At 39.7% G+C, this 27,608-nt stretch overlaps 1 protein-coding gene across 1 annotated transcript; it reads right to left on the bottom strand.

The window, feature by feature from the left end:
- On the bottom strand, window positions 1–27,608 carry LOC103014682 (cytochrome P450 3A29-like). Its single transcript, XM_007186674.2, has 13 exons — window positions 27,538–27,608; window positions 26,920–27,013; window positions 24,339–24,391; window positions 21,866–21,965; window positions 17,731–17,844; window positions 17,396–17,484; window positions 16,011–16,159; window positions 13,047–13,174; window positions 11,885–11,951; window positions 8,146–8,306; window positions 5,483–5,709; window positions 2,826–2,988; window positions 1–96 (listed from the first exon to the last, which is right to left on the bottom strand). The coding sequence occupies exons 1-13, from the start codon at window positions 27,606–27,608 to the stop codon at window positions 1–3; spliced, it is 1,512 nt and encodes a 503-aa protein (XP_007186736.2).

The raw sequence follows: 27,608 nt of genomic DNA, 5'->3' as shown, positions 1-27,608 counted from the left end.
TCAGGCTCCAGTTAAGGTCCCATCTCTGGGCTCAACCATTAGAACAATGGGTTTTTCTAGTTGAATAAGTACCTGAGGGCTTAATGTCAGGGGGATCTGCAACAGGTAAACAAACACGTGAGAATCGAATAGTGAAGCACCGGCCAGCAAGAGAAACAAAGTATTGATATATAAGATACATTATGGACAAGAATGCTTTACAAACATATAACAGCTAGTTTTAGCATCATATACCTTTGATTCTTTTTTAAAAACTACAAATTCCATGTATTTAATAGATACAGGGATGGTCAGCTTATCTGTTTTTCGTAGGGTGAACTTTAATAGTTGTGTCTTTCAAGGAACTGGCCACATTTATGTATAAAATATATGGAGTAAAGTTGTGTGCTGCATTCCCTTATTATCTTTTTTATTAAATTAAAATTTCCACCTATTGAGACATAGCTGTCTTACAGGAGTGCATAAGTTTAAGGTGCACAGCATAATGATTTGACGTACATATATCGTGAAATTATCACCACAGTAAGTTTCATTAACATCCATCAGCTCATAGACACAAAGAAAAAATATTGTTTCCTTCAGGTGATAGCTCTCAGGATCTACTCTCTTAACAACTTTCCTATACACCATACAGAAAGGCTAACTACAGCCATCATGTCGTACGTGGCATCTCTAGTGCTTATATATCTTATAACTGGAAGTTGGTAGCTTCATTCAATCTTCCCTCCTTATCTTTGATTGTTTATACTTATTTTTTAAGTTATGTCAAGACGAGATAGTGAAAGCATTCATCCTTCATTCTTTCCACAAAATATCTATTGAGCGCTTATTTCATACCAGGCTAGAGACAAAAATCTGGTTGGCTTGTGTTCTTTTTTTGATTTAAATTTTAGTTACAAAGGATGAAGTTTTAAAATTTACCAGATTCTTAGGCATTATGGCCAACTGTCTTGAGCCATGTAAAGATAATTTTGTGTCCACTGAAACTTGCAAGGTAATCCTAGTAGGAATCACACATGTTAATTACATGGGCCTTCCTCAACTTCTGCAGAGTCCAGTCACCTCTCCCAGTAGAACCCATCCAGTTTCATGATCGGAAGAGGTCGTTGTGAAGCATCATGCCTGTTTTTTTAACATTGCCTGTCTCCCAAATGTAGTGCAAATGGTGAACTTCTGACGACCTACAGCGTTTGGTCCAGTACTTTTAGCCCCTTTCTCACGCAGTCGCTCCTTCAGTGTTGGGGGAACCAACAGAGTGACCTTCTAGTCTCAGTTGACTGAAGGGCAAGCAAATTGTCGTGGAGGGAGAAGCCCCAGCCTGTGGATGCCTGGGTGGAGCTTCAGGGAGCACCTGCCCTTCCCAGGTGTGCCAGAGGCCCCCTTTCTCTCAGGGCTGAGTCCCCTGTCTGTACACACCTACAGGACGGCCACACAGATGCCCACAAGTAAAATGGAAACCATCTCTATCCTCCTCTTCCCTGAGAAAGCCTACCCAAGGGGAGGAGCTGCTTATTAAATGTGTGACTCCTAGAAATAAGCCTTCTTATAGGGCCGTGTTTGAGATGAAAAAATGGTAACTGTTCTTTGTGTTCTTCAGAGGAGAGATTCCAGATCTTTCTATAAATGTAACACCTTGTTATTTTAAAATTTCAAATGACACTCATATATGTCCCTTGCAGATAGACATACACACGTACAACAGGCATGTACACAAATGTCATTTGTTAAATTTCAAAAGTTCAAATTATTCAAAATTTGTATCCAAGAACTCTAATCCACTGCACATCCAACCCCTTAAACATTTGCTGGGTGACTGGGAGGCATTGTTCAGAGTTTACAAAAGGAATAAAATGAGAGGCTACAGTTAAAGACGTTCATAGGTGTAAAGAAAACATAGGAACCAAACTGGATGGTTCCATGACAAAGTGTTAAGTTAGGTGGTAGGAGCCATGATGCCAGCCTGTGGGAACTGATAACAGAGCAGAGGGGAGAGTGGGCTCTGGACTGGGTGGGGAAGGCTCCAGGGAGGGGCTCGGGATTGAACTAGAACTTGAAGGGGGAAGAATAGAATGGGGGCGGGGAAGAGCACACAGAGAGTTATTATTAGAATGTAAAGAGAGCCCATCTTGATGGCAGCAGGACCCCTGGAAGGTGAGGGGGCTGTGGGAGTCCTTCACATCTGGCAGAAATGCTTTCCATCAGGGGTTCTCACCATGACTGCACAGGAGAATCTGCAGGGGTGTTTTGAATGCCACACTCTGGGTGAATTATTTTAGAATAAATGAGATGACCTAGGCATCAGGATTTTTTAAAGCACCACAATAATTTCATTATACAACCAGTGGCTGAGGACCACTGTCAGGAGAGGTTCTGTAAGTTCTGATGGAGAAGAGCATCCCTGAAAAGTCATGATGTGGTCATCACTAATCTCATGACCGCACACACTTCCTCTTCCTTCCGGTGGACTTGAAATGAAATTTAAAACATTGCTGAGGTTCAAAAGACTGCAAATAATCATGTCATGCTAACTGCATTGACTCTAGATGACCTTTAGAGTTGGGTCATTACAAAGCCACAGGCTTAGCCATCCAGAGCTGAAGGACCCTTAAAGGTCACAGATGGCTCCAAATACATTCATGTCCAATATGACAAATTATTCCTTGAATAGAACACATTCATATATATGTGTGTGTGTGTATATATATAGATATATGATATCTATCTATCATCTATCTATCTATCTATCTATCTATCTATCTATCTATCTATATCAGTTTTAAAAACGCACAATAAACACAATTAATGCAGCTAGGTAACTGTCTGACCTGTGTTTCTTTGCAAGGTTTGAAGGAGAACTTCTGCAGGACTTTGACAACAGCAAGTTTCACGTTCATGATACCAAGTCTCATACCAATGCAGTTTCGGGGTCCAGTTCCAAAAGGCATGTGTGTGTAAGGATTTATGCTCTCCTTGTTCTTCTTACTGAACCTGGTTCCACAACAGTAGATGAAACAAATTAATGAAATGGAAAAACCACAAGAGCTCAAAGTCTGAGGCTTAACACTCAACTAGTAGCATTAGGGATGCCTGTGTGAGCTAGTCATTGAATCCTGCTGTGGTGATTTTGCTATGAGAAAGGTAAGCTCCAGATCCTTCCCATTCCCCGGACCCTATAGGAGCTTTCAGTCCTGTTGAGGAGATGAGATGAATGCTGTTTAAAAAAAAAAAATATCTCTAAACACTAAAATTACATTCAGGCAGTAAGATGTTCATGCTCTGAACGGCAGCGAGGAAATGAGACTGATTGAAGGAAACGTGGGTTCCTGCCTCCACGCACACTTATGTCGGTCATGTGCTCATGGGGGAAGGAAGCAGGAGAATCATCTCCCAGGATTTAAATTGTCATTTCCCCCTTGTATTCCCTTCCTTCCCACCCCCTTGTGTCTGTCTGTCTGTCTGTCTGTCTGTCTCTCTCCCTCTCTCCCCCACAGCACAGAATGCTTAGGTCACATTTACATAACTATATGACGCTACTGTAGAATAACCACTGATTTCCTTGTCTATCTGTTCCACTAGCCTATAAATTCCTTGATGGTTAGACCTCTGTTTTATTCAAATTTGACTCCTCAGTATTTGAATATATTAAGGAAAAATATGGAATTGTGGAAAGTGATAATAGCATTGTGATTATGTATATTTTAAAGATCCCTACTTTGCAGAACATTTTGGAATATTTACAGACACTGTGACTTCAAATAATATGGGAAGATGGAGGAGGGTAGCAGTAGCATGTGGCTGGAGCAGAGACATGGGGTGGTTGTTGGGCAGGGAATGGGCACATATAGATACATTAAAAGTCTTCCACAGACTAGTGCCTATAGAATATACTTGTGTATATGTCAAAAATTCTCCATGATAGGCTTTTTTGTAAACATTTGGATTTCTCACTGCCTGGCCAAGTCCCTGACACACAGGTGAGCACTAACTCTCTGCTTGACGACTGAATGAATCAAAAACGAATTGGGAGATTAGAATTGACATAAATACACTACCATGTGTGAAACAGATAGCTAGCGGCAACCTGCGGTATAGCACAGGGAGCTCAGCTCTGTGCTCTGTGATGACCTAGATGGGCAGGATGGGGGAAGATGAAGGGGAGGTCCAAGAGGGAGGGGATATAAGTATACATACAGCTGATTCACTGTGTTGTACAGCAGAAGCTAACACAACATTGTAAAGCAACTATACTCCAATAAAAAATAAATAAATAAATGAAGTGAACCAAAATGAACAACAGCAACAGCAAAAAAGAAATAACAGTGAGTGGTCTCTGGTTTTAGGTTCGTGAAGCTGCAGGAGAGGGAGCTACTGAGCTTCAGGGAAACACAGAGGTTCCCTGGGCCAGAAAACAGAGGACTTGGTCCACTCTGACTTCCTGTTTCAAGAAGTGCTATGTGTAGAGGTTATGCTAGCACTCAGGACACTAGGGCGAACAAGACAAAGTCTTTGCCATCAGGGAGCTTATAGTCAGGGGCTCATAAAAGTCTAGATCCCAGCTAGTGCCCTAAAATATTCATCCCAAATTTTGCTCACTGTACAATAAGTGGGAAAGCATCAACTCTTTCCAGAGTCCAATCTGTACCGAAACCAGACCTTGACTCTGAATTCCCCAAAGAAGATGCTCAACCCCTCCAAGGAGGAAGTCTCAGACATCTAGAGAGCAGAGGACTTCTCTTTGGAAGGTCACCAAGTACTGAGGTAGAAGGGAGCTGGCCCAGGTCTGCAGCCACAGACAGAACCAGGGCACCTGTGTGCACCTCCATCCTCAGTGAGGCTGCCTGAACCACCAGGGACGAGACCTCTAGGTCCCCAGCCTGCACTCTCACAGTAATGCTAGAGGAAATGTAGCCAGTGTTTAAAGAAATGGAAATGTGGGAACATTAGCGAAGAATTCAAAGAGGTAAGGAGAACAGACAGAAAAACTTAAAGGAAATAAAAAGCCTATACACCTAAAATAAGATAGTGGTTAGGTAAATTATGGCATATGCATACAATCACTCATATACATTATATATATAGATATATAGATAGATACACACACAAATTCACATAGAATGTTGTTTATAGTTTACTGTTAAATCAAGTAAGCAGTTCAAAACCAAATTAAATATACTACCATTCTAGTTTAAAAAATCTATATATGCATAGACAAATGTCCATGCGGACATACATCACATTATCAGTGAGGCTTATCTTAAGGTATTAGGAATGTAGACAGCTATAATTCTTTTTTCTAGTCCACAGTTTGTAAAATTTGATTCAAACAATGATCACTCTTATAATAAGAAAGAGCGTCAAACAATAAAAAGATGCACAAATAAATGATTGTACGATCACTCATTTGTCTCCTACAGTAAAGAGGCGTCTAACATGCTGCAACCACTCTGGATCAGAGAGGGTTTCCTTCCCTGGGTTCTCCTACCTCTCAGGATGGAACTCCTCAGGCTCTGGCCAGTGTTCCGGATCTCTGTGAATAGTGAAGAGTGGTACCATCACCACTGTCCCTTTGGGAATCAACACCCCGTGGATTTCCACATCTTTCTTACAGACTCTCTCAAGTCTAGCAGTAAGTGGGAATAATCTGAGAGATTCATTCAGCACCATGTCAAGATATTCCATCTGTTCCAGGGACTCATAGGTGGGAGGCGCCTGGAAGAAAGAAATAGATTTTGATAAATTGAGATTGGGGATCAAACTTCAACTCAGTCTACATAGTCCTATTGAAATGGTAGGAGCTCCAGAGAATAACTTCAACTGGTAAAGGACCTTAACATTTATAGATGTTTTAATATCTATCATGTCCTTTGACCTGCTCAGTGGCCCACTGAGATGTGTGGAGTGGTTATGACTATACAAGAACATTGGGACAATCCCATAAACAGGGCCTGAAATCCCGCACATTATTATGCAGTGTATTTTCTTTCTCACGAGAACAAACATGACTAATAGACTATGACCCTTAGTCTTAAGTGAAATGTGCCAAAGTCACTGTTTTCTTTCAAATGCGAGGCCACACATCTGTACCAAGGGAAGAAATGTATAAGTGCAAATCCTCTATTCAACATAAATTTTTTACTTGAGAAATCTCGTTTACTAATTCTTTTGACTATACCTATAAAATCTGAAAATACTTTATGATATTAAAACTCTATAAATAATTTAGGGAGAAACAAGTTGCTTTTTAAAGCAAATATGTAAAAGAAGGGTAAAATGGGTGCTACAAGGAACACAATTTCAGATCCAGGGAAAGTTACAAGAGGATGAGACCCCTACCCTCAGCCACAGCCTCTGTTGCTGGAACAGTCTCCTATTGTCCCTGCAGGGGTGACTGTAAGGTCTGAAGGTCTAAACAAGCCACTCCAGCCCCAGAGGCCAGCTCTCCTCACACCACAAAGAATTCCACTTTTGCCAGAGATCTGAGACCAGTGGGGGTGACACGTGGCTGTCACGTGGGGTTATATTTAAGGGGCAACATTGTAGAGGGTAAGAGTTGCCTCAGGAGACAGACACCCTGGCACATAGGTTGGCGTTTTCACCACTAGGTACACGACTAGTATGTGAAAGTATTTCATCTCTCTGTCGCTCAGGTTTCTGAAATGTTACATGGAGATAATTAGAGTTGACACTTCATAGGCTTGTGTGGCAGAGACACTCACTGCTCGCCCAGTATCCATGTAGTCCCTGTATTTCCCAGCCCACTTGATGTTACAGGAAACCAGCTTTGCCAATGGGCTGTGAACTGAGGCGATTATGTCAGTTCGGGGACAAATCATTTGAAAAGCCAGTGAGCAGCGCTCGAGTCCCTTATTCCCCGGACAACAGGAAGTCCTCATGTTCCAGATAAGGCAGCTACAGGAAGGTGGAGACTCTTAGCCTGTATCCCTGAGTAACGCTGTGGAGCAGAGCTGCCCGCTCCCATCCTCCGCTAACAAGCCATGTTGGTCATGTAGACGTGGGTTAGAAGGAAACCTTTGCTATGAAAGCTCTGAGATTTGAGGGCTCATCTGCTACTGAGGCATAACTTAGCCTCTCCTGACTTATACAGAATTTTATGAAGATTAAATTCGTTTATAAATAGCATCTAGAACAGACATATAGAGTAAAAAAGCAAATGTTGGCCAATAGTGTTCTTGTCATTGTATTATTATAAAAGAGGAAGAAGACAATGCTTTAGCAAATCTCTCTTGCCTGGTGACCATCTTATTACAATGAAAAGAATTGCAATATGTGGTTTACCAGAGAAGACAGATCATCTCTAATTTAGTTAGGCACTATGATCTATCCTTACCTTGTATTTGAAGGACCCAGGACTCTGAAAGGTCATAAAATTTGTCCAAAACCACAGCCAGGACTCAAACTCATGTCCTCTGTTTCCTACTTTAAGCCCTTTGTTGTTTAAAGGATCCTCCTAGTCTGCAGTTTACCCAGGGCAGTAGACTGAATTAATGGTCCCAATTTTCCACCCTTTCCTGTGTCCATGCCCTTTGCCATCTACCTTTGTGGTTCCCTCCCATTCTGACTCTGGGGTTTGCCAGGTGGTTTGCTTTACACCAGTGGAAATTTGGCTAAGTGTGATGCTAGGAGAGTTTTGAAAATCACCCATATGATTGGACTTTTGGTTCTTGACATCTACCATTGCCTTGAGAAGTAGACATGTGGAGATTGAGAGGCAGGAGAAGCAAGTGTGGAGTTGAGTCAGCCTAACCAGCTTAGCCAAGGCCAGCCTACATCAGCCAACAGCCAGAACCAAGCAAGTCCAGCCAATATCAGCAGATAACTATGCAGACACTAGAGCAATAGATGCTTACTGTTAGATGTCACTGAGGTTTTGTGATTTTTATGTGGCATTATTGTGATAACTGATATGCCAGGACCAGCACTTGTTTCAAACTACTTATATTTCTGTGAGTAGTACGCATTACCTATGTTTTCCGCCTTTGTGTGTGACTCTTGAGATCCTTCCTAAATAGCGCAAGTGAAAATGTTGATACTTATGCTTTTTGCAAAAATCTCCTGAGAAGTGGCAAGGAGACATTCGTGCTAAGGCTTCACTTTCCCCCTCCCTCTCCAGGTATCATCACTCACCTTACTGGGGAGAGTTGCATCAATCTCCTCCTGCAGCTTCTGCTGGATGTCAGGGTGAGTGGCCAGTTTATAGAAAAGGAAGGAAAGAGCCTCAGTAGTGGGCTCATAGCCACCAAAAATAAAGATAATACCTTGGGCCACCATTTCTGGGTCAGACAGAGCTAAAAGGGGAGGAGAAACATTGTAGGTAAAGCATGTCAATATAAAACATCACAGGTTAGAGGATGAGACATCCAAATGAGACTCCCAAATCCCTAGGGGAAAAAATGTAAAAGCAATTCAGAGCAAAACTGGGAGTGGTTTGCACTCTCATGTCTGTTTTACAGAGCCAGAAACAGGCAAAACGTGTCTTAATCCAGTTTTTCCTCAAGGTCTGTACTATACTTGGCCCTCTGCTCCTGGTTATGCCACACTTTCCACAAACACAGCTGAGTAATTTCAAGAGAAGCATTTCTGTCTAACACACACAGCATTATCAGTATGTCCCTTGGAGAATCCTAAATGCACTTTAGCTAGAAACAGTATGGGGTAGCCATGTTTTTCCTTTAAAAAATTATATTATTCTAGCTAAAGTATAACATGAATTTTTTTGAGAAAGTTTGCAATACTAAGGCTATACTGTAGGGAAAATTAATAGAAGACTTGGGGCACAAGTCTTCAAATGGATGATCACAGATATACAGAAACTACAGAAAAAAAAAAAAAAGCTAGAAGAGTGCTGATTGATCCTAGTCTAATCAATGGCATTAAAATAGCAGAAGAAAGAATGTGTCCTTAGAAGGGCATTGGCCAGCACACAATATAGAAAAATAAGATCCAGGGAGTGGAATTAGCAATGCTTATTCAATCATGACCTGAATGTCACCTTCCTCAGTACAAGCCCCCTCTCTTTGCTCTCCTTTGTGCTCAGCAAACAGCCCTTGTGATTATAAATTGGTCTCCATTTTTATTTTCTCCTGAGAAAATCCAAGCATGGTCGGGCTCCAATCTATTTGATGGGACTAGACTAGATACTTAGAGCACTCAGATCAACATGGTACCTGCCCAATCATGTAATTCACAACTAAAACAATACAAAATGAGTGGAAGAAAGATCTACAGAATTCTGATTTCCCCATGATGATTTCTGTGAAGCTGTTGTGGGTAAATTCAACTATCAAATTCTTTCCCCCAGTTAGTGTAAACCCTAGGATACTAAAAGTTTAGAGCTGTACTATCTAATATGTGGCTATTTAATTTAAATTTTAATTGATTAAAATTAAGTACAATTTAACATTTAGTTCTTCAGTGGCATTACCCATATGTTCAATAGCCATATGTCTAGTGATTACTGTATTGAACGGTGCAGATATAGAATATTTCGTACGGAAATTTGTAATGGACCACGTAGTTAGATAGATGTCAGATAGATAGATAGATAGATAGACAGACAGATAGATAGGGACATAGTTGTGGATATATTTATAGTGGTGTGCTAGAGTCATCTCATCCCTCTCTCAAGAACCAATCTGTAAAAATCCAAGAATATTGTGAGATGGTTGTCAAACCATTGGTACCTTGAAATTAACCAAGTGGGAGTATTCATATCATGGAAATAAACTAAAAACCAGGGCATTCTTGTTTTAAAGAGACGTTCTGTTTACATCACTGGTTATGAGTAGATATAGAAATACTTGGGGCTTCCCTGGTGGCACAGTGGTTAAGAGTCCACCTGCCAATGCAGGGGACACGGGTTCGAGCCCTGGTCTGGGAAGATCTCACATGCCGCAGAGCAACTAAGTCCATGCACCACAACTACTGACCCTGCTCTCTAGAGCCCACGTGCCACATCTACTGAGCCCATGCCACAACTACTGAAGCCTGTGCACCTAGACCCTGTGTTCCGCAACAAGAGAAGCCACCGCAATGAGAAGCCCGTGCACCGCAATGAAGAGTAGCCCCGCTCGCTACAACTAGAGAAAGCCCGGGTGCAGCAACAAAGACCCAGAGCAGCCAAAAATATATAAATAAAATAAATAAATTTTTAAAACCAAACAAACAAAAAAAAGAAATACTTATGTTCATCAGTCTTGTGTAAATATATTTGATGATATGTTTGATGGTCTTATCTTTGTCCACCAAAAGGATGTAGAAGCAAAGAAACCATAGTAGAAATGACCATTCTTAGATCCCAGGTTTTGATTTCTAAATACCATTTCTCACTAAAGGAAACCAGAACTCCTTTCAGGGCTAGTCAAGGGAAACAGAATAGATACCTGGAATGTCTTGCATCAGAATAGAGACACAGATGTAGAGAACGGACATGTGGACACAGAGGGAAAGGGGAGGGTGGGACAAATTGGAAGATTAGGTTTGACATAAATACACTACCATATGTAAAATAGATAGCTAGTGGGACCCTGCGGTATAGCACAGGGAGCTCAGCTCGGTGCTCTGTGATGACCTAGTTGGGCAGGATGGCGGGGGATGGGAGGGACGTCCAAGAGGGAGGGGATATATGTATACATATAGCTGATTCACTTCATTGTACAGCAGAAACTAACACAATATTGTAAAGCAACTATTCTCCAATAAAAAAAAAAGAAAGCGAGGAAGTTCTCAGAAAATGATACTCTATATACTATAATGGTGGATACACGTCATTGTACATTTGTCAAAACCCATAGAAAGGACAACACCAAGAATGAACCCTAATGTAAACTATGGACTTTTGGTGGTAATAATATGTCAATGTAGGTTCATTGACTGTAACAATTGTACTTTGATGTGATCTTTTGATAGTGGAAGAGTCTGTGTGTAGGTGCGGGGAGGATGTATGTTTGAAATCTCTGTACTTTCCCCTCAATTTTGCTGTGAACCAAACTGCTCTAAAAATAGTCTATTGGAAAAAAAAAACATTTAAGAATAAAAAAAGAAATAAAAAAGGATACAGGAGCCTACTTAAAAGGGATCCAGTGGACAAACCTGAGAGAATTTTAGAATCAAAGTTAAAAATGATATGAGAGTAAATTACACATGAGAATGTACTGATATAGATAAATAAATAAATGATGGGGGAGAATGGAAAGCTCTCCCTTAAAATAGAACATCAACTGATAAATACAGAAGAATGATGAAATGACAAATTCATTTTGCAAACATCACAGTAATGAAGTCTTCAGTCAAAAACCATCCATGGATGATAAAACTAGTAGGTGACAATTTGAAGAGGGACACTATATTTCCAGTCTCAGAGGTTTCTCCCACCAGCTGCTTGTTAATGACAAAGGAAAAAATTGAACTTTTTTCCTAAAAAGTGTAGAGTGTAGACTAAGCTAGTGAACACAACTTTAACCAAGTGTTCCAAGTTAAGGTCATCAACACTGGGGCAATGTTCCTCCTGATGGGATGAAGCCTTGATGCAAATTTCCAGGCAGAGGTTCTGACTCAGTGGGTCTGGAGGAGCCTGAGAATTGACATTGGAAACAAGCTCCCCGGAGGTTCGGCTGTAGGTGATCCACAGACCATGACTTACTTCTGGGCAAGACATCTTTGTTATACTTGCCCTTCGAGCTCTGAACAAGGTTGTGCCTGTGTACTTCTAGAAAGTACCTCTGGCTACCATTTCTGTCTGACCATGTGTCTTCCTTCAATTTGGCAGAAATCCCCAGCTGCCTGGAAAACTTCCTGCACATTTTCAGAACCAACCCCTAGCTCTGCGCCTCCCCACAGCGGCCCCTCATAAGCTCTCCCTGGTTACCTTTACGGGTGTCCACATCTTTGGAATTCTGAGAGTTAATCATCAGCTGAAGAAGATCCACTCGGTGCTAGAAGCAGAAAGAGAAATTTCAATGACTGAAAGTCACCTGTGAAGTCAGAAATAAATCAGGAGTGTATATTTCACCTCTTTCCTGAGAATATGGCCCCTTAAAGAGCTGAAGGCTGACGAGTACTGACTGAGGCTTCAGTGAACAAAACATCCACCTACAAATCTTGGAGAGCATGATGTTTCCTTGAGAGAAACCCAGCCATCAAGCCCAACTGCTTTTTGGTCCTCACTCCCTAATCTTTGTCTTCTCTGGCTTTTGAAACAGCTTCTTAACCAAAGAGTTACCTGCTCTCTCTCCTGTCATACCTGTTTGCTCAGGAGAGCAAGAAGAAAAAACCTCAATCTTTTTTTCCCTCCAGCTTTAATTCTTAAGGAATGGCCACATAAATTAATACCCAGACATTTGCAGAGTTCACTGGCAGCTTTTGTAGAAGCAGCTTCAAGAGCCCCATCCTTCCAGAATGCTACACAACTTTCACTGCTTCCCTGGGATACCCAGCCCTGTCCCCCTGACCTGCAGACATCCTTGTGCTGGCCTCCAGGCCTCATGAGGCAAGGCTGGCTTAACCAGCTTGCAGTCTCATTGCCAACAGAAGACCCTGCCCACTCTAGCCTATGAGAGGGCTCAAATTTAACACAGACTACACTCCACCAGGTGCCTGATGGGGCATTCCATTGGAAAACCTGTAAAATAGGAGGCTTGGATTTGAAGTGATTCTTTGCCAATCTAATATTTGGTGAAATATGAGTAAAATCATTTATAAACAGTAATTTTTATCCTTTGACAATTTATTGAAGGGAAATGGTAAAGTCTTAACTCAACAATATTTATGCAGTGATATACTAATTGGCACACGTATTTTAAACTTAAACATTTCTCTCTGACTCATTTTCTTATCTTCTTCCCCAAAGAACTTACCCCCAAAAGTAAATTATATATTTATTTACCCCCAAAGTTTAGAACTCTTCTGCTCTAAAATCTATAGTTCTCTACCTACCTTAAAAAATGCTGAGGTGTGCATAAGTCATGTGTATACAGCTCAATAAATTACCAAAAGGTGAACACCCTCATGTCACCACCACCAGATTTTACCGTTTCTTTATCTTTGAGGCGACTTTCCTTGATCCTTTTTATAGATTTTGTGATAAAATTCACAGCATTTTTTGGAAACACAGAGAGATTTAATATTTCAAAGACTGGACGAAGGAACGGAAAAAGTGCTGTAAGGGAAAAGATAAAAGGAAAGCAGAGTAAAAATGCAAAATTTACCTGGAGCAATTATAATTTGCACTACCAATCAGAGAGTAAGAGACACCAGGGTTCTCAACCAGGATCAGTCCCTCTATGACCTTTGCTCAGACTTCCAAGCCAAGGCCTGAGCAAGGGCAAGTCCACATATAGGGGTCATCACTATAGTCGTGAGATCAGTGGTCCTCCCTCTATCTTTCGTGTGACCAGAGGAACAGGATTACATTTTGGACTTCACTGACTTTTATCTACTGAACTACAGTTTCTTTGGATAAAACAGACCATAGTCTGCTACTTCAGTTAATCATGGTGTTCAAAAAAATAATGGGATAGATTTAATACAGTGTATGTCTTTCAACCATAATGGAATGTAATTTGAAATCAATAATAGAAAGAAAATTGGGAAACTCACAAATGTGTGGAAATTAAACAATACACTCCTAAATAACTAATGGGTTGTAGAAGAAATCAAAAGGGCAATCAGGAATTACTTTGAAGTGAATAAAAATGAAGTCACGACATACCCAAACTGATGGAATGTTGCAAAAGGAGTGCTCAGAGAGAAATTTATGGCTTTATTTATCTACATTTTAAAAGAACAAAAATTTCCTATCAATAACCTAATAATTTTCCACCTTAACATTCTGAAAAAAGAGGAGCAAACAAAAACTAAAGCAAACAGAAGGAAGAAAATAATAAAGATGAGAGCAGAAACTAATGAACTAGAGGATAAAAAAACAATAGAGGAAAATCAATGAAACAAAAAGTTGATTCTTTTAAAAGACCTTTTTCGCTAGATTGACCAAGAGAAAAAGACAAAAGACAAATTGCCAGTGTCAAACTAAAGAAGGGAGACTACCACTCACATTAAACAAATGAGAAAGACTATAAAGGACACAAGAAACAACTCTATGCCAATAAATAAGATAACTTAGATAAAATGGACACAAAATACAGAAACAGATGCAAAAAAAAATAGACAATCTGAATAGACCTGTAAGAAGTACAAAGTTTGAGTTAGTAATCAAGAAAAAAACCAACAATTTGACAAAGAAAAGCTCAGGTCCACATGGTTTCAATGGGGAATACTACCAAATATTTAAAGAAGGATTACAACAATTTTTCACAAACTCTTCTAAAAAATAGAAGAGGATGAAACACTTTCAAACTCATTCTATATGGCCAGTATTAATCTGATACAAAAACCAGGCAAAGATAGCATAGGAAAAGGAAACTACAGACCAACATATCTTATGAACATGGATGCACAAATCCTCAACAAATGAATCCAGCAAAATATAAAAAGAGGTATACACCACAACAAAGGGGGGTTTAATTCAAGGAATGCAAGGTTGTGTAATACACAGTTTCAATAGCATAAAGAACAAAACCATCTGACCATCTAAATATACAGTAAAAGCAACTGACAAAATCCAACACCCTCTTGTGATAATAACACTCAGCAAAAAGGAACAGAAGGGAATTTCCTCAACCTGATGAAGGCCATCTACGAAAAACCCTCATATAACACCATACTTAATCGTCAAAGACTGGATGATTTCCTCTAAGTTTAAGAGCAAGACAAGGAAGCTTCTCTCACCACTTCTTGACTTTGTACTAGACGTCCTAGCCAGGAGAATTAGGGAAGAAAAAGAAATAAAATGTATCCATATAGGAAATGAAGATGTAAACAATCTCTATCATAAGATAACGTAATCTTGTATATAGAAAATTATAAAGATTCCACTAAAAACTTATTAGAACTAACTAACAAGTTCAGCAGGGTTTCAGGATACAAGACCAATATACAAAAATCAATTGTATTTCTATACCTTGCAATAAGTAATCCAAAAGTGAAATTAAGAAAATAACTCCATTTATAATAATGTAAAAAATAGAATACTTAGAAATAAGTCAACAAAAAAGTGCAAAATTTCTACTCTGAAAACTGCAACGTTGTTGGAATAAAGATCTAAGTAAATGAAAAACATCCCATGTTCATGTATCAGGATACTTAACATTGTCAAGATAGCAAATCTACAGATTTAACACATTCCCTATAAGAATCCTAGCTGGCTTCCTTGTAGAAATTTACAAGCTGAATTTAAAATTCATATGGAATTTCAAGGGGCCCAGAAGAGCCAAACCAATATTGGGGGAAAAAAAAAAGGAAATAAGTTGCAGGATTCATACTTCCTGATTTCAAAACTTATACCACAAAGGTGCAATAAGCAAGGCTCTATGTCCTAGCAACAGCCAAATATATCATACAGCAGTTTTAACTGTAGTCACATTGCACATTATACCACCAGTATTTATTTATGTTATAACTCAAAGTTTGTAGCTTTTGACCACCTTCATTCAATTCCCCCACCACCCAACCCCACTTCTGGTAATCAAAAATATGAAATAGTTCTTCTATGAGTTTGATTTTCTTCTTTTTGATTCAGCATTTAAGTATTTGTCTTTCTCTGTCTGACTTATTTCACTTATCATAATACCTTCAAGGTATATCCACATTATGCAAATGGCAGGATTTCCTTCCTTTTGATGGCTTAATAGAACTCCACTGTGCGCACACACACACACACCCACACGCACATACATATACATACCACATTTTCTTCATCCATATGTCAACAGACACTTAGGTTCTAAATATTATTGAATTGTACATTTTAAATGGGTGAATTACATGGTATATAAATTATATCTCAATATAGATATCTATAAAAGGAAGAAAGAGATGGAAGGAAGGAAGGAAGGAAGGAAGGAAATAAAGAAAAAGAAATATAGTAGTCCACGTACCTGAAAAGATAAGGAGTGGATCAAGGAAATCAAATCTTAAGAGCTTCTTAGTATGTTCCACAAAGGGATCGTGTGGGTTGCTGAGGGAATCAATCTTCACTCCAAATGCTGTGCTAGTAATCACATCCATGCTGTAGGCCCCAAAGAAGCTGAATAGAGAGAGAAAGACATGGACAGTTCAGATCAGCACCTCTTCACCATCCTTGCCCAACACATGCAACAAGAAGTCCATGTAAAATCAGATGCCCAGACAAGACAGGTAAAGAGCCACACTCTTTCAGAACCACCTGTTGGACCATGGAAGAGTCTATGCTACTATCACTCCCTCCTGAGGTGTGTCTGAGGTGCCAGTGATGCAGCTGGCCCTGTGCCAGGAGGGATGGGGACACTAAGGCAAGTTAGACATCCCCCCATAAACTCAAGGAGCTCAGTCATAGAGGGATAGACACCCATAATCAGACAAAGTACAGTAGTGTGTTTTGACTACAGGCCATAATAGGTGTATAAGGACTGTGTCTGAGCAGAACCAAGGGTGTAAAATTAACTCATCCTGGGGGAGTCCAGAAAGGGGACGTTGATCTGGGTCTTGCCTCAGCACAGAACCTGTGCTCAGAGCTGATTCCTCTTCAGTGAATTACAGAAGAGCAGCACCCTGTCCTGAGTTGCCAGGAACATCATCCCTCACTGTCTTACACCTCTGCTAAGGATCCTGAAAGACCCACACTTCCTCAACTCCAGTGGTCTGTGGTTGCCCTGAGGGCAGACTCATTTCTGTAAAAGGTAAAGAGTAAAAATGTTTCTCGTTAAAAATAAATCACTCTAAAATTGACTTAGGGGATTGAACAGCTAAGTGATCCTATGTCCCCAGGTTTTCCAGGGCAGTCCCAGTTTACTTGTTGTTCCTGCATAGTGAAAAAAATTCCAGTTTAGACAATCAATTCTATGGTCATCCTACCCATAGCCTGTACAAGGCCTTCTGTCTTTTTGGACTGACGGAAAGGGGAGTGGTGGCAAGATTTAACATTCAGTATTTGCAGGTGTCCTCAGCCAGATTGTGAAGAGATCTAAGTTGTTCCGAGTTCCATATTGTGATGATTGTATGTCACCCACTGCCTACCAGTATGCACCAAGTCCCTTCCCTGCCACCATTCCATGCCATCCACACTCAAAATTGTTGCAGTCACGTTTCTTCCTTCTCTCCTGGCTGTCCTGCTTTTTTTTGGCGAGCCACCTCTCTTTCTGGGATGGGCCTTTGGGAGTTGTACCACCACATACCTACTTCTGTCTGGCCACTACAGTAACTCAGCAGTGGGAATCTGGCTCCATGGCAGGCAGCTGGAGGGTCTCAGTGGAGCTCAGATACCAGCAGCTTCGCCCCTACTTACTCTTTCACGGTGATGGGCTTGCCTTTCTCTGCTTCCTTGCTCAGGTTCCTCACCAACACATCTCCATACGTGCTAACGATGGGGAACATCTAGACACAAAATAAACACCACTCGAAGTTAAATGTGGAGACTCAAGTCCTAGAAGGACCTGGCTTTCCCGTGAATGGAGCAGTGACATTTGATAAGGAATCTCATAATGTCTCTTCTAGGAGGTGAAGATAAAAGGCTATTTTAGGAAGCTTGAATTTAGTAGCCTCCTCCCTGGAAAAGGACTGTGATTTTATTTTCTACCTTATTCTTTCAGTTTCTAATTGAAAGTCCTCTTCTTTTCTTACCTCCTTGAGCTTTCCACTGGTGAAGGTTGGACACAGCAATGTTCGTATTTTCTTCCATTGTTGATCCTCAGCCAGCGAGATGGCATTTTTCATAACTCCCACTGGACCAAACGTCTAGAGTTGAAAAAAACACATTTTACCCTACATAAGTTTTGAAAGTCTCGACATTTTTGGTAATTGTGTTAAATGTGCACCAATTATTCAACAAATATTTAGTGACTGTCTACTTGGAAGCAGGCCCTATGCTAGATGCTCAATAAATATTTTTCCCAAATGCATAGCTTCCTGTGAGGGTCAAGGAGACATGCAGCCACCTGACATCATTTCCAGACTTTATATGCCAATCTCCTTTTAAATGAAATGACCCACATAGTAGGAAAACTGTTCTTCCAGAGGAATAGACAGGCATAAGACCTAGTTCATCCTCCTGGGCTGTGCAAAGTACAAGGGTATTGGTGATAGCCAGATAGCCTTGGCAAAGTGTATGTTGACTCAGACAAGTTCTGTCTTTACATATATCTAAAGCCTGAGCAAGTGGAAAAAGGGATGTCTTGATATGGTGATTGTTTCTAAAAACAGTGCTTAGCACTTGAAAGATTAGGAATCTATTTACTAGTCTGAAGAAATAATGCAATTACACAAAAAAATTTTCCCCTACATTTTTTGCCCAGGATAAGAAGGAAAAAAGGTAATTCTATTTCTCAACTTGGGACTGGCCTATCAAACCAACCTGCTTGGAAATTTCCACATTCTTCCAAAATAAAATTTTGTTTTAAAATGGATATTTCCAACACCCATTCATGATGAAAACTCATAAACTAGGAGGAGAGGGAAACTCCCTCTACTTGATAAAGGGCATATGCTAAAAACAAAACAAAACAAAACAAAACAGAAAAACTATAGCAAAAAAAAAAAAAAGTCAGTACTTTGCAAAGATCAAGTAAATAAATTGAATTACTAACTTAAAATCTCTCCATAAAATATCCCAGGCCCAAATGAGTTCATTGCTAAAATATATTAAACATTTAATGAAAAAATAACCAACCAAGGATACTTTTCCCAAAAAAGGGATCCTTCAGAAATGAGGGAGAAATAAGGACATTTTTAGACAAACAAAAGCAGAAAGAATTTGTCACTACTAGAACAGCCTTACAAGGAAGGTCTGCAAGCTGAAAAGACAGAACACTAACTAGTAACATGAAATCAGATGAAATAATAAAACTCATTAGTAAATGTAAATATACAGTCAAATTCAGAATAGAGTAATATTGTAATGGTGGTGTGCAAATCACATATGACTTTAGGGTAAATGTTAAAAGACAAAAGAGTTTTTAAAAAGTATAGCTAAAATAATTTGTTAATAGATACACAATATAAAAAGATGTACAGAAACGAAGACCCAACACAGCCAAAAATAAATATAAATAAATAAATAAATTTATAAAAAAAAAAGGATGTACAATTCACCCTTAATCAATTCAGGCTTGAACTATGCAGGTCCACTTACAGGTGCATTTTTTTCAATAGTAAATACTACAGTACTACATGATCCATGATTGGTTGAATCTGTGGATATGAAACCAGGGACGGAGGAACCTCAAATACAAAGGAACCACATAACAGCACATAACAGAGGACGGACTATAAGTTATATGCAACTTGACTACAGGGAAGGTTAGCGCCCCTAACGCCAACACTGTTCAAGGATCAACTGTAAACTATGACATCAAAAACATAAAATAAGTAGGGGAAGGAGAGTAAAAACATTCAGCTTTTGAATGAGAATAAATAGGCTGTTATATGTATATATAAGATGTTTTCTGTACGCTTCACTAACCACTAAGTAAAACCTACAGTTGATAAAGAGATAAAGAGGAAGGAATCAAAGATACCACTATAAAAAAAATCATGAAATAACAAAGGAGACAAGAAGAGAAAAAGAAGAAATAAAGAATCTATGAAACACCTGGATTAAGAAAATGGCAACAGTAAGTCCGACCTACAATCACTTTAAATGTAAATGAACAGATGAATGGATAAAAAAATGAGTGTGTGTGCGTGAATAATTATATATATAATGGAATGTCATTCAGCTTTAAAAAAGAAAATCCTGCCATTTGCTACAACATGGATGAACCTTGAGGACAACATGCTAAGTGAATTAAGCCAGACACAGAAGGATAAATATCACATGATCTCACTTATATATGGAATCTTAAAAAAAAAAAAAATCAAACTGATAGTAACATAGAGAAGAATGGTGCTTATCAGAGGCTAGTGGGAGATGGGGCAGGGGGAGGGGGAGAAGATATTGATCAAAGGGTACAAACTTTCAGTTATCAGGTGAATAAATGAAGACCTAATTTACAGTATGGTGACTCTAGTTAATAATACTGTAATGCACATTTGAAATTTACTGAAAGAGTAGATCTCAAACGTTCATACCACTCACACACAAAAGGTAACCATGAGGGGGGATGTATGTGTTAATTAGTTTGTGGTAATCATTTCACAACATATACATATATCGAAGTATCATGTTGAGTACACCTTGAGTATCTACAATTCTTTTGTCCAAAATAAATAAATAAAAAATTTTAGGAGGTGAAAGACTGTATGCTTCCCCTTAAGATCAGGAACAATGCACCATTCTTTTCCTACATTATAAGAAGTTTGAATTAGTGCAGTAAGTTCTAGCTAGTGCAGCAAGACAAGAAAAATAAATGAAAGGCATACCGATTGGAAAAGAAAAAAAGTGTTCCTATTTTCACTTGACATAATTGTCAATATAGAAATTCTCAAGGAAATAATAAGGAAACCTCTAGAACTAATAAATGACCTGAGCGAGTTTGTAGCATATAAGATCAACACACAAAACTCAACCCCATTTCTATATAATAACAATGAATATGTGACAACACATTAAAAGCACAGTACCATTTACAATCATGCTAAAGAAAATGAAATAATTTAGGTATAAATAAAACATGTATGAAATCTCTATGCTGAATACTACAAACTGCTGTGAAAGGATCAAAGAAAGCCTAAATAAATTGAGAAACAATACTATGTTCATAGATTCAAAGATGTGACCTAGTAAAAATATAGATTTTCCCCAAGTTGATGTAAGGGTTAATTCAATTCTTATCAAAACCTCAGCAAGTATTTTGCAAACATAGATTAGCTTATCCTAAATTTGTAGGGAAAGGCAAAGGACCTAAAATAGCTAAAACAATTCTGAAAAAAATTAAGTGGGAGGAATATTCTGCTTGCTAAGACTTACTGTGCAACTACAGTCATCAAGATTGTGTGGTACTGGGGGAGGGATAGATACATAGATCAATGAACTAAACAGAGAGTAAGAAATAGACCCACAGAAATAGGCCCTAATGATTTTTGACAATGGTGCAAAAGCTATTTAATGAAGGAAGGAGTCTTTCCACAAATGGTGGAGGAAAAACGCAGACATTTACAGGCAAAAAAACCCCCAAAAAACAAAAACCAAAAGAACTGTGACCTAAGCGTCACATGTTATACAAAAATCAACACAAAATGGATCATAGACTTAAATGTAAAACATAATACTATATACTATTTAGAGGAATAAGGGAGAAAACCTTTGGGACCTAGGACTAGATAGAGGTTTCAGACTTGACATCAAAGGTACAAACCATAAAAGAAAAAATTGACAAAATTGGCCTCATCAAAATTTAAAAAAAAAAAGTTTTCTCTGCTAAAGACCCTGATAAGAGGAAAAGACAAGCTACTCACCATGACTATAAAAGAATAGTAGGAGGGAGCCTTATGGTGATGGAACAGTTCTGTATATTGATGGAGGTAGTTACACAAACCTAAATACATGATAAATTTTCATACAGCAACACACGCACAAAAATGAGTACACAAAAAACTGATTAAAACTGAATAAGCTCTGTGGATAGAATCAATGTCAATTTCCTGCTTTGATACTGTACTATAATTTTTCAAGATATTATCATTGGGAGAAACATGACGAGGGTACCTAACGTGGGATCTCCCCGTATTTTTTTCTTTTGAGAATATGCCGTGAATTTATAATTATTTCAAAATGAAAATTTAATAATTAATTAATTAAAAATTTTAAATGCGTGCCTACCCGCCGGTTTGTGAAGACAGAATAACATTCTTTCACTAGCACTGTTTTGATCATGTCTGGATCTGTGATAGCCAACACAGGCTGTTGACCATCAAAAAACCTGTGTAGGGAAAACAGAGCTGATTAAACTTAACGAGCCAGTGTCTGCAGCTGGTGCCACAACTAGAAGTCCAGATTCTCAACTAGATGTTACATAATCCCTACTCCTAGAGATGATGGTTAGAAATAACATCAAAACGTGGGTTAGGTCTAGGTGGTGTGTGTATGGGTATTTCCTATACCAACTTCATAATTCTTAGGGCTTTAAAATATTTCATATCAAAACATAAGTTAGCTTAGTAAATAATTGAAGGCAAGTTAATTAACTGGAAACAAAAAAATAATTAATTACGGCGAGTCCACCCACTCTGTCATTTTTGAAGATATATCAAAAGCATGAAAAATGCAATGATGTAATAGCTGAAACTTGTAGACACACTGATCATAAATAGGTACAATGTGTCTGCAAGTGGAAGAAGATTAAGAATGCTCAACAAGTGAAAGTAGGATCATGAAAGGTTTCTTTGCTCTATTTTTAAAAATATGCTTACTTTATACTTCTTTAAAGGAAATCATATTTTAAATAACAAGGAGATAGCCTTGGTAGCATCAAGGATTTGAAACAAAAGGACTGAGAGAATAAAGTAATTCAGAGGAACATGTATAAATTCATTTTAAAAATATTTTCTTTTCACTATTTATATTTATTCTTCGACATGGGTCCCAAGTGGGCCTAGGGCCCCATGTAGGTGACATCCATCAGCAGCTAGGCAGGCCCACTTTTGACACATGTACCACACAAAGCTGACTCCTCAGATGCGATACATCCCAATTTGGCCTGATCTCCTGACCATCAGGATGCCCGTTCATGGGAATGGGCCGCTGGCATGAGGCTGACTCTAAGTTAATCACACTGTCTTCCGGCATTTTGTTTCCTCTGTCAATCATTTGCAGTGGCTAGAACACAATGGAAGGTTTTCTACATGTTACCTATTATTCCTCTGACTTCACACAGGAATTTCAAATGGTTTTGTGATCACATATAAAAATGGATGAGAACTAAAACTGAGAGGGTTTAAGTGAGTGTCAAGTGCATTTAGTGTTGAAGCAGTGACGGAAGGGATTGAGGAGGCACTTAATCTGCTTTTTCATCTGATTGACTATATTTCTTGGATGATGTCCCTTCTTCCCATCATGTTTTTTCAAAAACACCTGGGTGGAGAAGGGATAGTGGTTTGGGGTAAACCTTTATACTCACGATATCACTCCAGCCTTAGTATTTCTTATACTCTGAGTTAAAATTCAGATTCTTGGGCCCCATCCCAGATCATCCAGGTTCAGTGTTGCTGGTGGGTGGGGCCCAAGGCTTCATTTTTAACAAGCCCTCCCAGGTGGTTCTTATTTACACCTAGCATGAGAAACATTTTCTAAAAAGAGAACTGGGATCTACTATGAAAGAGTGACTCCATCCAGAGCTCAAAAGTACTAAATGTTGGAGGGGCATTTGGAGCTGGTCCAGTGGCAATCCAGTGCTATGTGGTTTTCCACGCAGTCACGTTGCCTTTTGGGGCCATGGCAACTCAGCAGAGCCCTATGGTTTCTGGGAACTTGATGAGAGAAGATGAAGAGGTATGGAGAGGAAGAACTTTCTCCCACTTGCTTTTGGCAAATAGTCACCACATTATACCTCTCCTGCTGCTCTCACCAAACCTCCAGCAGCTGCAAAAGGGACCAGCCACTGCAATCAGCTGGGGCCACTCTACAAAATCATCAAGTCCTTCAGCCCAACGGAAACACTCTGGGTTAGAAATATCCCACATCTCTTCAAAGTCAGAGGAATAGAGTAGTTAAAGCAATACCACTATACACTTCTACTGAAAAATCTTGACTTAAAAAAAAAAACTAAACTACGTAAGTGCAGAGACATTTTTTAAAAGCTGAGCAGAAATGGTTTCCTTTTCTTGTTACCTATACCCCTGAGTCCTTCTTTGAAAAGGACATATTAAATCCAAAATTTAGGTAAAGGAATTTTGGTTTTTAATTAAAAGTGAATCATGTGGGAGATGATAAAAACATACTTTTGTGAGCAGATATTAGAATGTTCTGGAATGATGCATTTTATGCAATTAAAGGTGCCCCAAGGAAGGAAAAAATGGCGAAGGGGGGAAGAGCAAGATACTGGGCATAAAATGATGCTAGGAGTCCCTGGGCCTCAAAGTCTGGAGCAAAGTGATGACCTGTGACTCTCTAGGCCTGACTCAGACTGTGGACCTGGATACCTGGTGACATCTGGGATTCCTGGTAGAACAAGCCTCCAAAGCTTTACGATATATGGCTTCATCTCAAGAAGCTCCTGACTGAGATTGTCCTCCACACCACAGGGGGGCGCCACATCATAACAAGTCTATCCAATGGAAGTTTCCAGAATACTCACCCCCACATTTTCCCATACTTTTTAAAACATTTATTGTCAAAATCCCAAATACCCTGCAAGAGAAAAAAATTTGGATTATTAGTTTAAATGTATTGAACTTTACCTCTAATTGGGACAAAAATGACTTGAATCGCATGATATCAGGCTTACTATTTCCCACTGGCAAATGCAAGGAAACTCTTATTCAGAGACATCTTAGGGGAAAGAAGACAAAATAGAGGAGATATTTGAAATGGAGAATTTAAAATCACTCAAGGGCTTCGTTGGTGGCGCAGTGGTTGAGAGTCTGCTTGCCAATACAGGGCACACGGGTTCGATCCCTGGTCTGGGAGGATCCCACATGCCGCGGAGCAACTGGGCCCGTGAGCCACAACTACGGAGCCTGCGCTCTGCAACAAGAGAGGCCGCGATAGTGAGAGGCCCGCGCACCGCGATGAAGAGTGGTCCCCGCTTGCCACAACTAGAGAAAGCCCTCGCACAGAAACGAAGACCCAACACAGCCATAAATTAATTAATTAATTAATTAATTAATTTTAAAAAAATCACTCGAATTTTCTTTGAGTATTGTAGATACTAAACACTTACCCTTGTCAATGAATACTAATTACTCCTTGTCTTTCTGAGGGGTTTTGCTTGAGCACGTGTTGTCTCTAAAATCTCATAACCCTCTGAGTTAATCCTCCAGGAACAAGTGAGAAAACTGAAGCTGAGGGTAAGAGTTTCCTACACACACTTTCATCTCCTAGTTAAGCAGCCTTTTCATTTATCTCATGACACCCCCTAGAATTCTAGCAGAATAAGGAAGTTAAGGCACCAGTAACCTCTTTGGGTCTAGCAGGTTTAAAAACATCTAGGGCGTGTGGTGAGTGAGAAAGTGAGTGAGTGAATGAATGAATGACAAAGTAGATCGCCTTCTAGTTTTCCAGCTCAGCATGGAAAGATGGGGAGATGCCACAACTACACAGAGGACAAAGGACAGTGCAATTAAAACACTTGCCCTGAGTTTTCACTTCTGTAACTTAAAAACAAACAACAACAACAACAAACACCTTCCTGTAGCTAAGTTTCTGCTGTGATATTTGATGGTTTAACTATGAAAAAGAAAGTCCCAGAAATGTGGGTCTTGGAGTGCATCTACTAAGGAGTTCATCTGGGCAAGATGGAAAATAAATTATTGCTTTTTCAGAGAGAAAAAAGTTCAGGAAGCCCATAGGCAGTAATGAGACAATGAAGACCTCAGTTGGGAGAATCAGGATCTGAGAAACAAGCCTTATGTCTGCATGAAAGGAAATCTGAGCCAGAGAGCAGCCTGCACACAAGGCTCTGCCCCCTGGACACATGGACGTAGCTCACGACCTTCAGTTCAGGGGCCAGGCCCTGGGCAAGGCATCAGAGCTGGATTAATATCAAGGCTCGGCCAGAATTCACGGTCCACCTGTCACCTAGTACATTCTGTTTGGTTAAATTAAAAAAATTTTTTTAAATTTTTATTTATTTATGGCTGTGTTGGGTCTTCGTTTCTGTGCGAGGGCTTTCTCTAGTTGTGGCAAGCGGGGGCCACTCTTCATCGCGGTGTGTGGGCCTCTCACTATCGCGGCCTCTCTTGTTGTGGAGCACAGGCTCCAGACGCGCAGGCTCAGTAATTGTGGCTCACGGGCCCAGCTGCTCCGCGGCATGTGGGATATTCCCAGACCAGGGCTTGAACCCTTGTCCCCTGCACTGGCAGGCAGACTCTCAACCACTGCGCCACCAGGGAAGCCCTAAATTAAAATTTTAATAATTTTGCCAAATCATGTCCTTTCTAGTGATTTTGCATAAGTAATTCTGCCTTGCTTTTTTATTTTTTAACCCACAGTTCATTTAGTAGTTAAATATCTGAAGTCGAAGACAACCACTATCTAGCCTCCATTATACTCTCTCTCTGCTCAAACTCATCCATGAGGTGCCTCCTTTGAAGACACAGAAGTAAAACAGAAAGTTCTTGTTCCATCTCTCAAATCTCCAAAATAGTCACTGGTACAAGAGGTGGATTAGAGCATGGAAATAACTGCTAGGGTTAGCAGTTCTTGAGGGAATTCAAGTATGTGCAAATTACTCAATGGTGAATACTAGGGTTGCCTCAGAAAGTGAAGTTTCCAATCAATCCAGGAGGAATTTTTTTTAAAAGGGTACCTGCAGCACATGCTAGCAAAAGGAAATTCTGACTGTAGTGTACACAGCTTAATGAGTCATGACTGGGCACCCCCTTCATGCTTTTCTCCTAAGGGGGATTGTACCTTCCTGGGAATCTGCATCTGGCAGAAAGAAAATCCTTTTCACAATACTCACAAGATGGAACATCAAGTCCTGTGCTGAATCAGCTAGAGAGCTGGGCTGTCTGAGGCGGCAAAACCTGAGGCTCCTAACAGCTGACAATGGAGCCATGGGGTAAACTTGGCCATGTGCTGAGTGGAGCCTATGGTGTTGTTTCTGGAAAGCGTGAAACTTCAGACCTTCCTCTTGAGAAGGGGAATTTTTATTATGGAACTCAGCTGAGATTTGCAACCATAAGAAGCAAAGCTGGAGCTCAAACATCACGCACCTTTCGGTAGGACAGAATATTTCCAAAATAAGGCAGAGGTGTTGGCCCAGGAATCCCCAGCTTCTTAAAAAATCCATGTGAATAAGTTCCATATCTATAAAGTGAAAAAGAAAACTAGGTCACAGGGATTGTGTAGTAAGTGCTGGAGCTGGCCAGTCACTGACTCAGAATTGGACAGTCAACCTAGGGAGGTAACATGTAGGCGATAAATAATAACAGCGATTCCAAAAGTGATATTACACTCACTCATCACCTCCTTTCCCACCTGCACTGTGAGACTCACAAAAAGTAATGATGATTAGATAAAAGCAGCTGAAGTCTTCACGGTCCCAATCCTAGAATGAATACTTGATAAATGTTTCCAATTTGAGTGTTCCTGAGAAGTTGAGGCAGGAATCTTCCAGGAAATTAATCATGTTTATTAGTTACTTGACTCTTCCATGATCTGGAGATTCTCATTCTAGGTAGAAAGGGGAAAAGTTTTTTTTTGGTAGTACCCAAAACTTTAGCAACTTCCGTTCCATTAACTTGGATCTTCAAAACAGACAAGGAAAGGGAGACCTGATTAGCACCCCAAGTCCAAGATTACAGAGGAGACAAGCCTGGACAGTTACTCACATATAGAGAAGCACCAGGATGGTAGCCAGGAGAACCCAGGTTTCCGTGGAAAAGCTTGGGATTAGGTCCAT

This window comes from Balaenoptera acutorostrata, chromosome 15, assembly GCF_949987535.1.
Source record: "Balaenoptera acutorostrata chromosome 15, mBalAcu1.1, whole genome shotgun sequence".
NCBI lineage: Eukaryota > Metazoa > Chordata > Mammalia > Artiodactyla > Balaenopteridae > Balaenoptera > Balaenoptera acutorostrata.
The sequence above is the reverse complement of the archived record's forward strand: the minus strand, read 5'-3'. Positions and strand labels throughout refer to the sequence as shown.

Bases quoted from the DNA above. Each gene is read 5' to 3' on its own strand.
- LOC103014682 (XM_007186674.2), bottom strand. From the start codon at position 27,608: ATGGACCTAATCCCAAGCTTTTCCACGGAAACCTGGGTTCTCCTGGCT. The intron at 16,160-17,395 runs GTAAGTAGGGGC...CTCTCTATTCAG, and splicing joins AAGCCCATCACCGTGAAAGA to CTTCTTTGGGGCCTACAGCA. The intron at 97-2,825 runs GTCAGACAGTTA...TACCTGTTGCAG, and splicing joins AACCTTGCAAAGAAACACAG to ATCCCCCTGACATTAAGCCC.